The sequence below is a fragment of the Sorex fumeus genome, unplaced genomic scaffold (genome assembly GCF_029834395.1).
Source record: "Sorex fumeus unplaced genomic scaffold, SorFum_2.1 ptg000143l, whole genome shotgun sequence".
Lineage (NCBI taxonomy): Eukaryota > Metazoa > Chordata > Mammalia > Eulipotyphla > Soricidae > Sorex > Sorex fumeus.
Window position 1 is genome coordinate 2,196,715 of NW_026606200.1, and position 11,724 is coordinate 2,208,438.

An 11,724-nucleotide genomic window follows, 5' to 3' on the forward strand; every position below is an offset into this window, starting at 1 on the left:
GAGGGGAGGGAAGAGGAGGGGAGGGGAGGGGAGGGAAAGGGAGGGGAGGGAAGGGGAGGGGAGGGGAGGGAAGGGGAGGGGATTTCTCTGTGATATTTCAGGAATTAACATGCTAGACTGGAGAGATGTCATAGGGTCAGAGCACATGCCTCATCTGTGGGGGCGCCCCGGCACCGCCTGGGCCCTGCCAGCGCTGTTGGAGTGCTCAAAATAAAAGATCAATAAATATTCATTGTACAATGGAAACCCAAGCACAAAAAATTGTAAATCTACAACTGTGCCTCATGGTGTTTCACTAATAAAAATTAAAAAAAAAAAGAAGTCCTTCAAGCATGACTATAAAGAAGCGATAAATAAATAAATAAATAATAAAATGCTGCTGGCCGGCACTGTCAGTCACCTTAGAGCTGGTCCTTTTTCTCTCCAGCTCTCGCGCAGGCGCTGTGGTTCCCGGACACTGACAGTGACGGTGTCTCAGGCTTCCGGGGCTTGGGCTCTGCACCCCCCACCAAAGTCTTCTAGCTCGAGTCCCATGTTTACTACAGTAGTGTTCATGCCTGTGGTTTGGATGCACACAGCGCCCTCCCCTCACCCACCCTCGAGTGCCCAGACCCTCCACATGTTTTCACGGCGCATCTGATGGCCTCAGCATCTCCCCCACTCGGCCCCGCCCCTTCTCCGGTCTGCAACCCGGTGCCACCTTCACCCAGAGCCTCTGATTCCCCTGTCTCAGTGCCATGTACCGCAGGTGGGTGAGACTGTCCTGTGTTTGTTCTCCAACTTGACTTAACGTGACTCCCTCCAATTTCATCCAAGATGCAGCTAGCGGCCTGATTTCATCTTTCCTTCCAGCTGCGTAGTATTCCACGGTGTCTACACACCCCTGCACCAACCACCCCATCTGCCATTGACTATGTGGGTTGTTTCCAGACTCCGGCTATTGGACTCTGCGATAAACATAGGTGTGCACGTGTGCACATGTTTGGGGGGTAGATACCATGAAGTGAAATCACTGGGTCATAGGGGAGCTCTTAGTCTCACCTTGCTGAGACATCTCTAGGCTGTTCTCCACAGAGGCTGACCCGGAGGAGAATCCCACAGAGTGAACGCGGGTCCTTATCCCTCATCCCAGTCAACACAGGCTGTTTCTGATCTGTTTATTTATTTTTTTTTTTGTTTTGGTGTTTGGGCCACACCCAGTGACGCTCAGGGGTTGCTCCTGGCTCTACACTCAGGAATTACTCCTCTTGGTGCTTGGGGGACCATGTGAGATTCTGGAGATCGAACCCAGGTCTGCTGCATGCAAGGCAAGCACCTCCCCGCTGTACCATCTCTCCAACCCCGTGTTTTCAGTCTTTCTGGTATATTCCATCTTCACTGGTGTGAGCGATAGCACAGCAGTAGGGCATTTGCCTTGCACGCAGGCGGCCCGGCCGAGCCGGGTTCGATTCCTCCACCCCTGTCGGAGAGCCCGGCAAACTACCAATAGTATCTCGCCCACACGGCAAAGCCTGACAAGCTCCCGGTGACGTATTTGATATGCCAAACATAGTAACAAGTCTCACAATGGAGATGTTACTGGGCCCACTCAAGCAAATCAACGAACAACAGGAGGACAGTGCAGTGCAGTGCTACTGGTGTGAGATGGTATCTCGTTTTTGTTTGGGTTGGCGTTTTCTAGTAAGGAGAGAGAGTGAACACTCATGCACCTACTTACTATCCGTGTGTCCTCCTCGCTGAACTGTCTGTTTATCTCTTCTCCCCATTTTTCTGGATGGGGTTATGGTGTTTTGGATGCTGAACTTTGAGAGAGCTTTATATATTTTGGATTTTAACCCTTTGTCTGTGGAGGAAGTGGGCCAGAGAGCCACTTTATTTATTGATTTATTTTGCTTTTTGGGTCACACACAGCGATGCACAGGGGTTACACTTGGTTCGTGAACTCAGGAATTACTCCTGGCAGTGCTCGGGGGACCATATGGGATGCTAAAAATCGAACCTGGCTTGACTGAGTGCAAGGCAAACGCCCTACCCGCTGTGCTATCGCTCCAGGCAAAGCCTGGCAAGCTACCCGTGACGTATTCAATATGCCAAAAACAGTAACAACAAGTCTCACAATTTGTTGTGAGACATTACTGGTGCCCGCTCGAGCAAATCGATGAACAACAGGAGGACAGTGCTACAGTGCTAACTCTTTGTCTGATGTACTGTGTGTAAATATTTCTCCGATTCAGTACGATGTCTTTTTATTTAAGTCCTTGTTTCTTTTGACAGGCAAAATAAATTTATTTTCAGTTTTTCCATTTTTGAGCCACATCCGGAGGTGCTCAGGGCTTGCTCCTGGCTCCACACCGGATCCCACCTGGAAGTGCTCAGGGGACTGGATGGGGTGCCAGGGATCAAACTCAGGTCAGCTGTGTGCCAGGCAGTCGCTCTGCCCCCTGTCCTAGATCTCCGGCTCTTCCTCAGTGTGTTTTATGCCCCTGTCTGAGCACTCTGCCCAGTCTCCCGCCCCTGCCTCCTCCAGGAAGGCTTCCTGGCTCCCCTCAGCTGTGTTTAAGATGCACGTTCTCCGGCTTCTCTGGGACTTTGCTCGGGACACTCCCCACTGGACGCAAACCCCATTCCCGCAGCCCCCATGCTGCTCTTCACAAGAGCACTGACAATCTCGCTCCAAACCCCCTCTGTGCCCCCTGCCAGGACCGCTTCTTCCTCCCTGACACAGTCTCACCTCTGCTCCTCTGCTGCCTTGGGGGGTCCATTCCAGGAGTGGGGGGGTCTTTTGTCCTTCCAGCCCTTAGAGGCTTCTCTCTGCCCTGTCGCCTGAAGGGATGTAGGGGGTCTGGTCTGAAGCCCCTTTGGCTCATCTTCACACATTACCCACGACTTGGGGATTACAGGGAGCTCACACAAGGCGTTGTAGCTTCAGACACACACCTTAGGGTGTCTGTCTGGGCCTCGGGCTCCCCTCCTCCACCTCAGCCCTCTGGAGTACAGCGCTCAAGAGCCTCCTGCCTCCTGGTCACGCCAACCAGGCAGCACCGAGACCGTCTCCTTACTGCACAGCCCCGTCTCAGGGGACTGGCACTGCCCAGTCTCTCGAAAGCAGCCACCAGAGCCACCTGGCAGGCTCCGGCCAGGCCCGGGCCAGCTGCCTGGTCAGCGTCTCTGGGCTCCTCTCCTGACCCTGTGGTCAGTCACCAGCCCTGTCACCTGCACCGCTCACACACAGGGACTTGTTCTCATGCCCCCCAGGCGGGCCCCGCTGCTACCCTCCTGCGGTCCTGGGTGTGGGACCATGCCCTCTGCTGGTACCCTGAGCCCCTCCCTCCCCAGTGTTGCCTGGTACCTGGTTTGCACACGTGGGGATGGGCCTGGGTCCTCACAGGATTCCAGGTGGCAAACCTAAGCGAGGACTTCAGTGAGACCACAGGAGAGCAAGGAGCACAGGAAGCCGGGCTTCCCCACCCCCCATGCCAGCCGGCCCTGCAGACCCCGACGGTCGGGTCGGGAAGGCACAGCTACAGGAAGTCCTGCATCAAGGGTTCATCAGAGCCCACCAGAGTGTGTAGGAAAGAAAGCAAGTGCCGGGCAGGGGGTTGAAGGGGGTCGGTGTGGGGTTGGCTCCACTAGTTCACCGGAGCCCATCTGGGGTACCTCCCCATGGAAGCCTAAAGGGCATCCTGCCCCTTGTGCCACCGTCAGGAGAAACGCCTATGAAATGAATGGGGTCAACTTTCGACTTGTCTCATTTCTGAACCGGAAGCAGGAAGCGCGGGAGTGATTTGGCAACTGTCGGTTTAACAAATACTGTCGCCTCCTGAGAGCCCGGGCGAGGAAAAAGATCATTCGGCCGATCGTGGAAGAAAACCACGTTCCGAGGGCCTGGTGGCACCAGGCTTCCTTCTGCTTGGGAGTCCGAGGCCGGCCTATCCGTGTTACACTTGAACTGGGGGGTAACCGTGGGCGGCCACCAGCGGGGCTCCCCCAGGACAGGAGGGGAAGGGGCGGGCACAGCCCGTGGCTAGAGGCAGGGGCTCCCTCCCCTGACTCAAGCACGGTCCCAGGGCCTTCGGGTGCAACGTTTTAATGAAGCAAGAGCGCTGTGAAGCCCTCCCTCCTCCCCTAGCCCGGTGCCCAGAGCAGCCGGCGGGGTCCAGTTCCCCCCCAAAGTCCGCGTCCAGCCCTTCCGGCTGGGACTCAGTGTGGTCTTGGTCACAGAATGTCAAAGCTGGTTCTCCTTTCTGGACTTCTCCCCCCCGTAGGACAGGGACAGAGGCGGGGATGGCCAGCTGGGGCGCGGTTTCCCAGCCGGGCTCAGAAAAAGATCGGGGGCGCTGCCCCCGGGGTGGGCAGGGGCCAGCCGGGTGCCGCGAGGTCCGCGTCGGGGCCCGGGTGCGCCGCGTCGCCGTGGATGCGCTGGTGGCGCACCAGGTGCGTCTTTCGGCTGAAGCTCTTGCCGCACTGCGGGCAGGGGAAGGGGCGCGCGCCCGTGTGGATGGCCTGGTGGCGGACCAGGTTGGTCTTGGAGCTGAAGCTGCGGGCGCAGACGGTGCAGGCGTGCGGGCGGCTGCCGGTGTGCACGGCCTGGTGGCGGCCCAGGTGCGACTTGCGGCTGAAGCGGCGGCCGCACTGCGCGCAGGCGAAGGGCCGGGCGCCGCCGTGCGCCCTCGAGTGGGCCACCAGGGTGGGCCGCGAGCCGAAGCGGCGGCCGCACTGCGCGCAGGCCAAGGGCTGCTCGCCCGCGTGGCCGCGCCGGTGGCGCGCCAGGTGCTGGCCGTGCGCGTAGCCGCGCCCGCAGTCCGGGCAGCAGACGGCGCGCTCGGGGGTCGGGGCGCGCGGGGCCGCCGTCGGGCCGGCCGCGGACGTCAACGGGGCGGCGGGGGGGGTCCGCGGCGGCGTCCGGGCCGCACGCGTCGCAGCCCAGGGGGTGGCCCTCGCCGCGAGGCTGCAGCGTGGCGAGGTTTTTCTTCCAGCACCGGCCGCAGCGGGCGCACGCGAAGGGCGCGGGCCCGGACGGGGCGGGCGCGGGGCCGGCGGGCGCGACGGGCGCGGCGGGGGCCGGCGGGGCGCGGCCGGCCGCGTCGTGCACGCGCTGGTGGCGCACCAGGTGCTGCTTGTGCGTGAAGCTGCGGGCACAGCGCGCGCACTGGTAGGGCCGCTCGCCCGTGTGGATGCGCTGGTGGCGGATCAGGTGCGTCTTCTTGCGGAAGCGTTTCTCGCACTCGGCGCACGGGAAGGGCCGCTCGCCCGTGTGCGTCTTCTGGTGCGAGCCCAGGTGGATCTTCTGGCTGAAGCGCTTGCCGCACTCGGCGCACGGGTAGGGCCGCTCGCCCGTGTGCGTGCGCAGGTGGCGCGTCAGGTGCGCCTTCTTGCTGAAACGCTTGTCGCACTCGGAGCACGGGAAGGGCCGCTCGCCGCGGTGGCTGCGCTGGTGCAGCAGCAGGTGCGCGCGCTGCGTGAAGCTGCGGCCGCAGTCCGGGCAGGCGCACGGGGCCTCGCCGCGGTGCAGCCGCTGGTGCAGCCGCAGGGTCAGCTGGTCCCGGAAGCGCCGCTCGCACTCCCCGCAGCCGTACGGCTTGTCCGCGGCCGCCGCCGGGGCCCAGCCGGCCAGCGCCAGCCCGCCCAGGGGCGCGGGGGCGCCGGGCTCCAGCTTGTAGGTGGTGGCCAGGGGGCCCAAGTCCGGCGCGGGGAAGGGGCCCGGGAGCAAGGGCAGATGCCGCGGCCACTCCACCTCCTCGGCCGCCTCCTGTTCCTCATCCTCCACCTTCACCTTGCGAATCTCCCACTGGTCCCCTGGAACACACAAGTCGGTTATGCCCCCTTCAGTCCGAGCCGCGCCACCTCCGTTTTCCGACCTTCCTGGTCTGGCTTCTGCTGGAAGGTTGCTCCCTCCCTCCTCCCGCGCAGAGAAACGCCTGCAGCGCCCCCGGAAGGCGCTGCTGCTCCTTGAAGCCCCTCCCCCCAGTCGGATGGTGGTTCACTCTGGGGGTCTCTGCTACTAGCGTCCTCTTTTTTTTTTTTCCTCCTCCCCTCTTTGGGTCACACCGGAGATGCTCAGGGGTTAGTCCTGCCTCTGGACTCAGGAATTACTCCTGGCGGTGCTCGGGGGACCATATGGGATGCCGGGGATCCAACCCAAACGCCCTACCCACTGTGCTATGGCTCCAGCCCTACCAGTGACCTCTTGTCCACTCAACTCCTTTCTGGAAGCAACCTCACCTTGAAATACCTGTGTCTCCCCAACCCCCTCGTGACATGGAAGCACCCTCTGCCACCATCTCCTCATGCCGGCCTCCACAATCAGAATGCATTTAGGAAGCGGAAGTTTTGATTTCCCAGGAACCCGAGCCCGGGCCACGCTGGAGCCCTGGTTGAGGCTCTCCAGACCAGTGCTACATAACACGCCTGACCCAGAGGAAGGAGCTTGGGACTCAGATGGGAAGTGTCCACTTGGGAGCTCCTGGTCCACAAACAGTACCTTGCCCTTGGGTAACTGCTTCAGCTCTTTGGAACTAAGTTGGCTTCTCAGTAAGGGTCAGGCTAGGGGGCTGGAGCGATAGCACAGCGGGGAGGGCGTTTGCCTTGCACGTGGCCAACCTGGGTTCGATTCCCAGCATCCCATATGGTTCCCTGAGCACCACCAGGAGTGATTCCTGAGTGCATGAGCCAGGAGTAACCCCTGCGCATCGCCGGGTGAGACCCAAAGAGAAAAATAAAAAGGGTCAGGCTACTCCGCAGCCCGAAACCAGGAGCTCTGGAGATCTTTTACCAAGTGCCATCTCCAGCAGCAGGAACTAGGATTCTGCTCTCTTCACTTAAGTCGCCACCCCCCCAATGGTTCTTGTCTGAGAACCATCGAACCAGATGCTTCTACTTCCTGTCTGGCTGTGAAGCTGGAAATGACCTGACGGGCAGGACCCCTGGGCAGCCACAACGAGACTCTCCCGGTAACTCCAGATCACACGCGGTACTGACTTCATGTTCACCGTGCCACCCTGCAACTCAAGAACCATCAAGACGGGGCTGGAGCAATAGCACAGCGGGGAGAGCGTTTGCCTTGCACGTGGCCGACCTGGGTTCGATTCCCAGCATCCCATAGGGTCCCCTGAGCACCGCCAGGAGTAACTCCTAAGTGCAGAGCCAGGAGTAACCCCTGCGCATTGCCAGGTGTGACCCAAAAAGCAAAAAAAAAAAAAAAAAAATCAACATCAAGAACTCCTTCCTAAGGGATAAGGGAAGTTCCAGCCGCCTCCTGCAGTTTTCTGAAGGCTCCCAGACATGAAACCCTCCCTTCAGCCAAGCCGATCTCTTGTAACCTCTCAGCCTATAACGCTTTCCCAGCCTCGCCCTGTCTGCGTCAGGGCTGACGGCACACCTCTCTCCAAAGGCAGCACAGAGTGACAAGCCATCTTGGACAGACCCATGTGGGAGAGTCTCCCACAGAAGCCTTCAGAGCTCCTTCCTGTCAACACTTTACGCGAAGCTTTATTGTTACACTTTGCATTCTTTGTTCTCCTGCAATTAGTGTCAGCTAGATGTTGGAGGGCAGACAGCTGGTAGACCATGTCTTATAAAAACGGGGAGTGTCACTCCAGGCGTCTGAAGCGGCACTGTGGGTAGCATGTTGCAAACCTTCCACAAGGGGGGTGGGGTGGGGTGTGTGTGTGGCTCTCCTTCCTGTTCCTGAGGGAGCAGAGGAAGCTCCAAGAATGAGGTGGCTGAGCTGCCTTAGCGCGGGAGTGTGGAGCAAGGCCCAAGCCCAGCTCTGTGTCCCCAAACCCCATCTCTCTGCACTCCTCCTCCACAGCTGGGACCGGGCAGGGGCACTGGATAAGCCCTTGTGGAATAAATGATGTCACTCAGGCCAAAGGTGATAAGCTGGAGGGAGTGGAAGGAAGTGATGGGTGGGAATGCGGAGAGAGAGGTGACAGTTTGATCGGCCCGGGCGTCAGGGGGACAAGGCAGAACGATGCATCCGGAGCACTCGGGGACCATGATGAGTGCAGTTTCGGGGGTAAAAGCATCTGGGGAGGGGGCTGGAGCGACAGCACAGTGGGTAGGGCGTTTGCTTTGCATGCGGCCGACCCGGGTTCGATTCCCAGCATCCCGTATGGTCCCCTGAGCACCGCCAGGAGTAATTCCTGAGGCAGAGTCAGGAGTAACCCCTGAGCATCGCCGGGTGTGATCCAAAAAGCAAAAAAAAAAATGTGTTTGGGGAGCCAAAGGCTCACCCCTCAATCTAATCCGGTTCACCAACAGTATGTATGTGGCCGGCAGGCAGAGGGGACTCCTAGCGGATGTTGAGGCCCCGTGTTTCTCTGGGAACCTGCCTGCCTGGGAGGGAAGGGCTGGTGTGTGAGATGCTCTGGGGTTTGAAGGTCATCTGCAGAGAGGTGCCACGGCTGGGTTCATTTGGGACTCAAAGGGCCTAGAGTGGCTGGCGTGCATCCCATATGCCGCTCTGGAGCTTGAAGGGTCCCGGTCAGCCCGGAGCCCCTCGGGAGCTGGAGGGGAAGAGACTCACCTGGGCAGGAGCCCACGGGCTCTGTTTTTTCGGGGGCACATGCCTGGGCACCTTGGCAGGGTGCCTCAGCTCGTTCTGTGGGGGTGCCTTCCTCGGGTCTGGGGGCTTCCGACCCTGCAGAAAAGGGGGGGAGCGCCAGGAGTCTGGGGACAGCCCTGGAAACCCAGACACCCTGCCCCGGAGGGCAGCCGCGATGGCCTTGCTGGGCTGCAGGGGTTGGGCTAAGTTTGCAGCTGGGGAGGGGGGCTGGTCACCCCAGGAGCCCCCCCATCCCCGGAGAAGAGTGACCTGTCAGAAGCCAGGCACCGTCTGGCCATAGGGTCCCCAGAGAAGGGGTCTGTCTGCCAAGTCCCCTCCTTGCGCAAACATTTCTTAACCTCTCCTCTGATTCCCCAGGACCACCCCCTCCCCAACACTCCCGCGCACAGTGCTCTGGGCCTGAGAACCAGCAGAGGCCTGAGAAGGTGGGGGGTGTTTCCCTCTCGGCTCACAGAAACAGTCCAAAGCCCCCCGAACAGCCATGGGCACCACCTGCAAGGTGCCCAACACTCACTGGACCGCTTCTGTCCCGGGTCCACCACTTACCAGAGCACGTGCCCAGAGGCCTCTCTCCCTGCTCCCGAGCACTGTGGGACGACCTCTCCCCCGCCGGCTCACTCTGGGGGGCCATGTCCCCCCGCGGTCCCACGGAGAATCCTGTCCCAGGGAGAAAGACGGGATCAGATAAAGCTGCCAGGAGCACGACCCCAGAGGGGGTTCTGGGTCCCCTCCCAGCATCCCACCTTCACCCTGTTGCCCCAGATCCTCTCAGCGCCCCCAGGCCCGCCAGGGATCAGGAGAGAGAAGAGGAGGCTCAGCTGATGCCCCACCTAGGGGTGAGGGCGCAGAGCCTGCAGCAGCCAGCGGCCCGTGAAGCCCAGGGTTCCCCGGGGGGGCGCAGCCTGTCCCCGACCTTCCCCAAGTTCCTTCCGCCTGGCGGCTCACCCAGGGAGCTGAAGGCATCCAAGGTCTCTCTCATGGCACCCGCAGCGCCTCCGGGACCAGCCTCGGGCCCTAGGGGGAAAGACGCTCGGGGTCCCGGTCTCCCAGGACGGCTCCCCCCACCCGCGCTCCCGGGGCGCCAACCCGGGGGATGGCCCGCGCGCAGGTGGGGAAAGCCGGTTTCCGAGGGCGAGGGGTGGGGGCGCGGGAGGAGGCCTGAATTCAGCCCTTCCGGCCAGCCCTGGGGATCCCGGCACGTCCTCCCCCCTGCAGGTGGCTCGGTCAGCCCACCCCACCTCCCACCCCGGGTACCGGCTCCCGGGCACTGGGCAGGGGGCGGGAGTCGGGGCCGTCCAGGCGAGCGCCGGGGAGGGGCCCGCCCGGGGGCGGAGGTGAGTGTCACCGTTGGGCACCCGCGGGGAGAGGCGCCCCCAGAAGAGGGTCCCCGCGGCAGGCAGGAAGCGGCCCCCGCCGCCCTCCCCGCACAGCCCGACCGCAGCCCCCCGCCCCTCCCCCGCGGGGCTTCCCCCGGCTCGGCCACCCCGCCCTCCGCGGGCTCCCCTCCCCCACCCCGCGGGCAGCGCGCCCGCCCGCCCCGGCGCGGCTCCGGCCCGCTCCCCGGCCCCGCCCCGGCCCGCCCCCCGCCCGCCCCCTCGGGTCGCCCGCGCGGCCGCCGCCCCCTGACCCGCGCTCCCCTCCCCCCGCCGCCGCCGCCGCCGCCGGGGCTCCCCGGCGCCCACCCTCCTCCTTCCTTCCCCTCCTCCTTTCCTTCCTCCCAGCGCCGCCCTCCCCCTCCGCCCGGCGCGCCCCTCCCCGCGCCCCTCCTCCCCCGCCGCCTCCCCTTCCTCCCGCCCGCCCGCCCGCACCCCGTCCCTCCCGCCCGCCCGCCCGCCCGCAGCCCTCCCCCTCCGGGGCCCCCGGCTCCCTTCCCCCGCCGCCCGCTTCCCTTCCCTCCTGCCCGCGCCCCAGAACCGCTCCTCCCCTCCCCCTCCGCTCCGGCTCCCCGCGCTGCGCCCGGGTGGTCGGGGCCCCCCCGGAACCCGGGGGCGGGGGCCGCCGGCTCTCCGGGGACCCCCTCCCCGGACCGGCCTCCCCCCCACACACACGCCCCGCGCCCACCGGCGGCCGCTTCCTTCCCCGCGGCTGCCCCCGCGGACTTCTCAGCCCCCTCCCAAGTTTCTCCCTCCCCACCCGACCCCCAGGGACCCGCCTCGCCCCGCCCCTGCCCTCCGGGGTGGCTCCTCCGGACGGACTCCCGGCGCGTCCCGGCCCCCTCCCAGGCCGCGGGGCTCACCTGTCCGCCGCCCTCCGCGCCCCGCCGCGGCCCCTCCCCGGCTCCCTCTCCCGGGACCCTCCCCCGACCCCCACTTCTCCCGCTCCCCCTGGCAGCCCCCTGCCCGGCCGTCCCGCCCTCCCCGGCCCTTTCTTTCCCCCGGCGCGGGGGCGCCCCCAGCCCGGGGCTGTCACCTGCGCCGGGGCGGCGGGCGGCGACTGTCGGTGCGCCCCGCGGACCCTCACCTGCGGCCCGGGCGTCGCGCCGCCCTCCCGGGACCCCGGCGCTGGGTGCGGACGGCGCGGAGCACCGACGGACTGACAGCCCCAAACTTCGCGGGGAGGGGAGAGGGAAGCGGCGCCCGGAGGGGGCGGGGAGCGCCAGGCGAGGGGCGCAGCGGGGCCCCGCGGGAGGGGCGCGCGTGCAGTCGCGGGGCGGCCGGGCGGGGGGTGGCGGCGGGCAGGTGCGGGCCCGAGGGCTCGGCGGCCCGAGTAGGTGCGGGGAAAGTGGGAGCAGGGGGCGGGGAGGGAGGGCAGGCGCCGGGGGTAGGGGTGGCGGCGGGAGGGGAGCGGGGAGGGAGGGCCCCGCGCGCGAGGGAGGAGCCGGGAAAGGTGGAGCGCGGGGCGGGGGGTAGGGGGGTGTGCGGGGTGGGGGTCAGGGGAGGAGGAGGCGGGGAGTGTCCGCGGCCGTCTCGGAATCGCGTCCCCCCACTCCCGCGGGTCCGGCCCCGCCCCCCCCGCTTGCTCGCACCCTGAGCCGCGGGGGCCCGCACGCCCCCTCCGCCAGGCGGGGCTCGGAGACCCGCAGCTGCAGCTGCATTCCGGGGGCGGGAGGCGGGGCGGGGGGGAGACCCGCGTGCGCGCCGAGTGGAAATTGGGGGCTCGGAACCAGGTGGCCCGGGAGAAGCGGGGCAGCGGAGGCGGGTCCCGGGGAGGGGGCGCCC

At 64.5% G+C, this 11,724-nt stretch overlaps 1 protein-coding gene across 1 annotated transcript; it reads right to left on the bottom strand.

Annotated features, from left to right (window-relative positions):
- Positions 1-4,167: 4,167 nt before the first annotated feature.
- On the bottom strand, positions 4,168-11,240 carry ZNF467 (zinc finger protein 467). Its single transcript, XM_056106763.1, is given in 6 exon segments — positions 4,168-4,885; positions 4,887-5,796; positions 8,528-8,641; positions 9,113-9,223; positions 9,512-9,580; positions 11,027-11,240. Coding segments are annotated over 5 exon segments (1,737 nt in total). The 5' UTR covers positions 9,546-9,580; positions 11,027-11,240; the 3' UTR covers positions 4,168-4,317.
- Between the last annotated feature and the right edge of the window lie 484 nt (positions 11,241-11,724).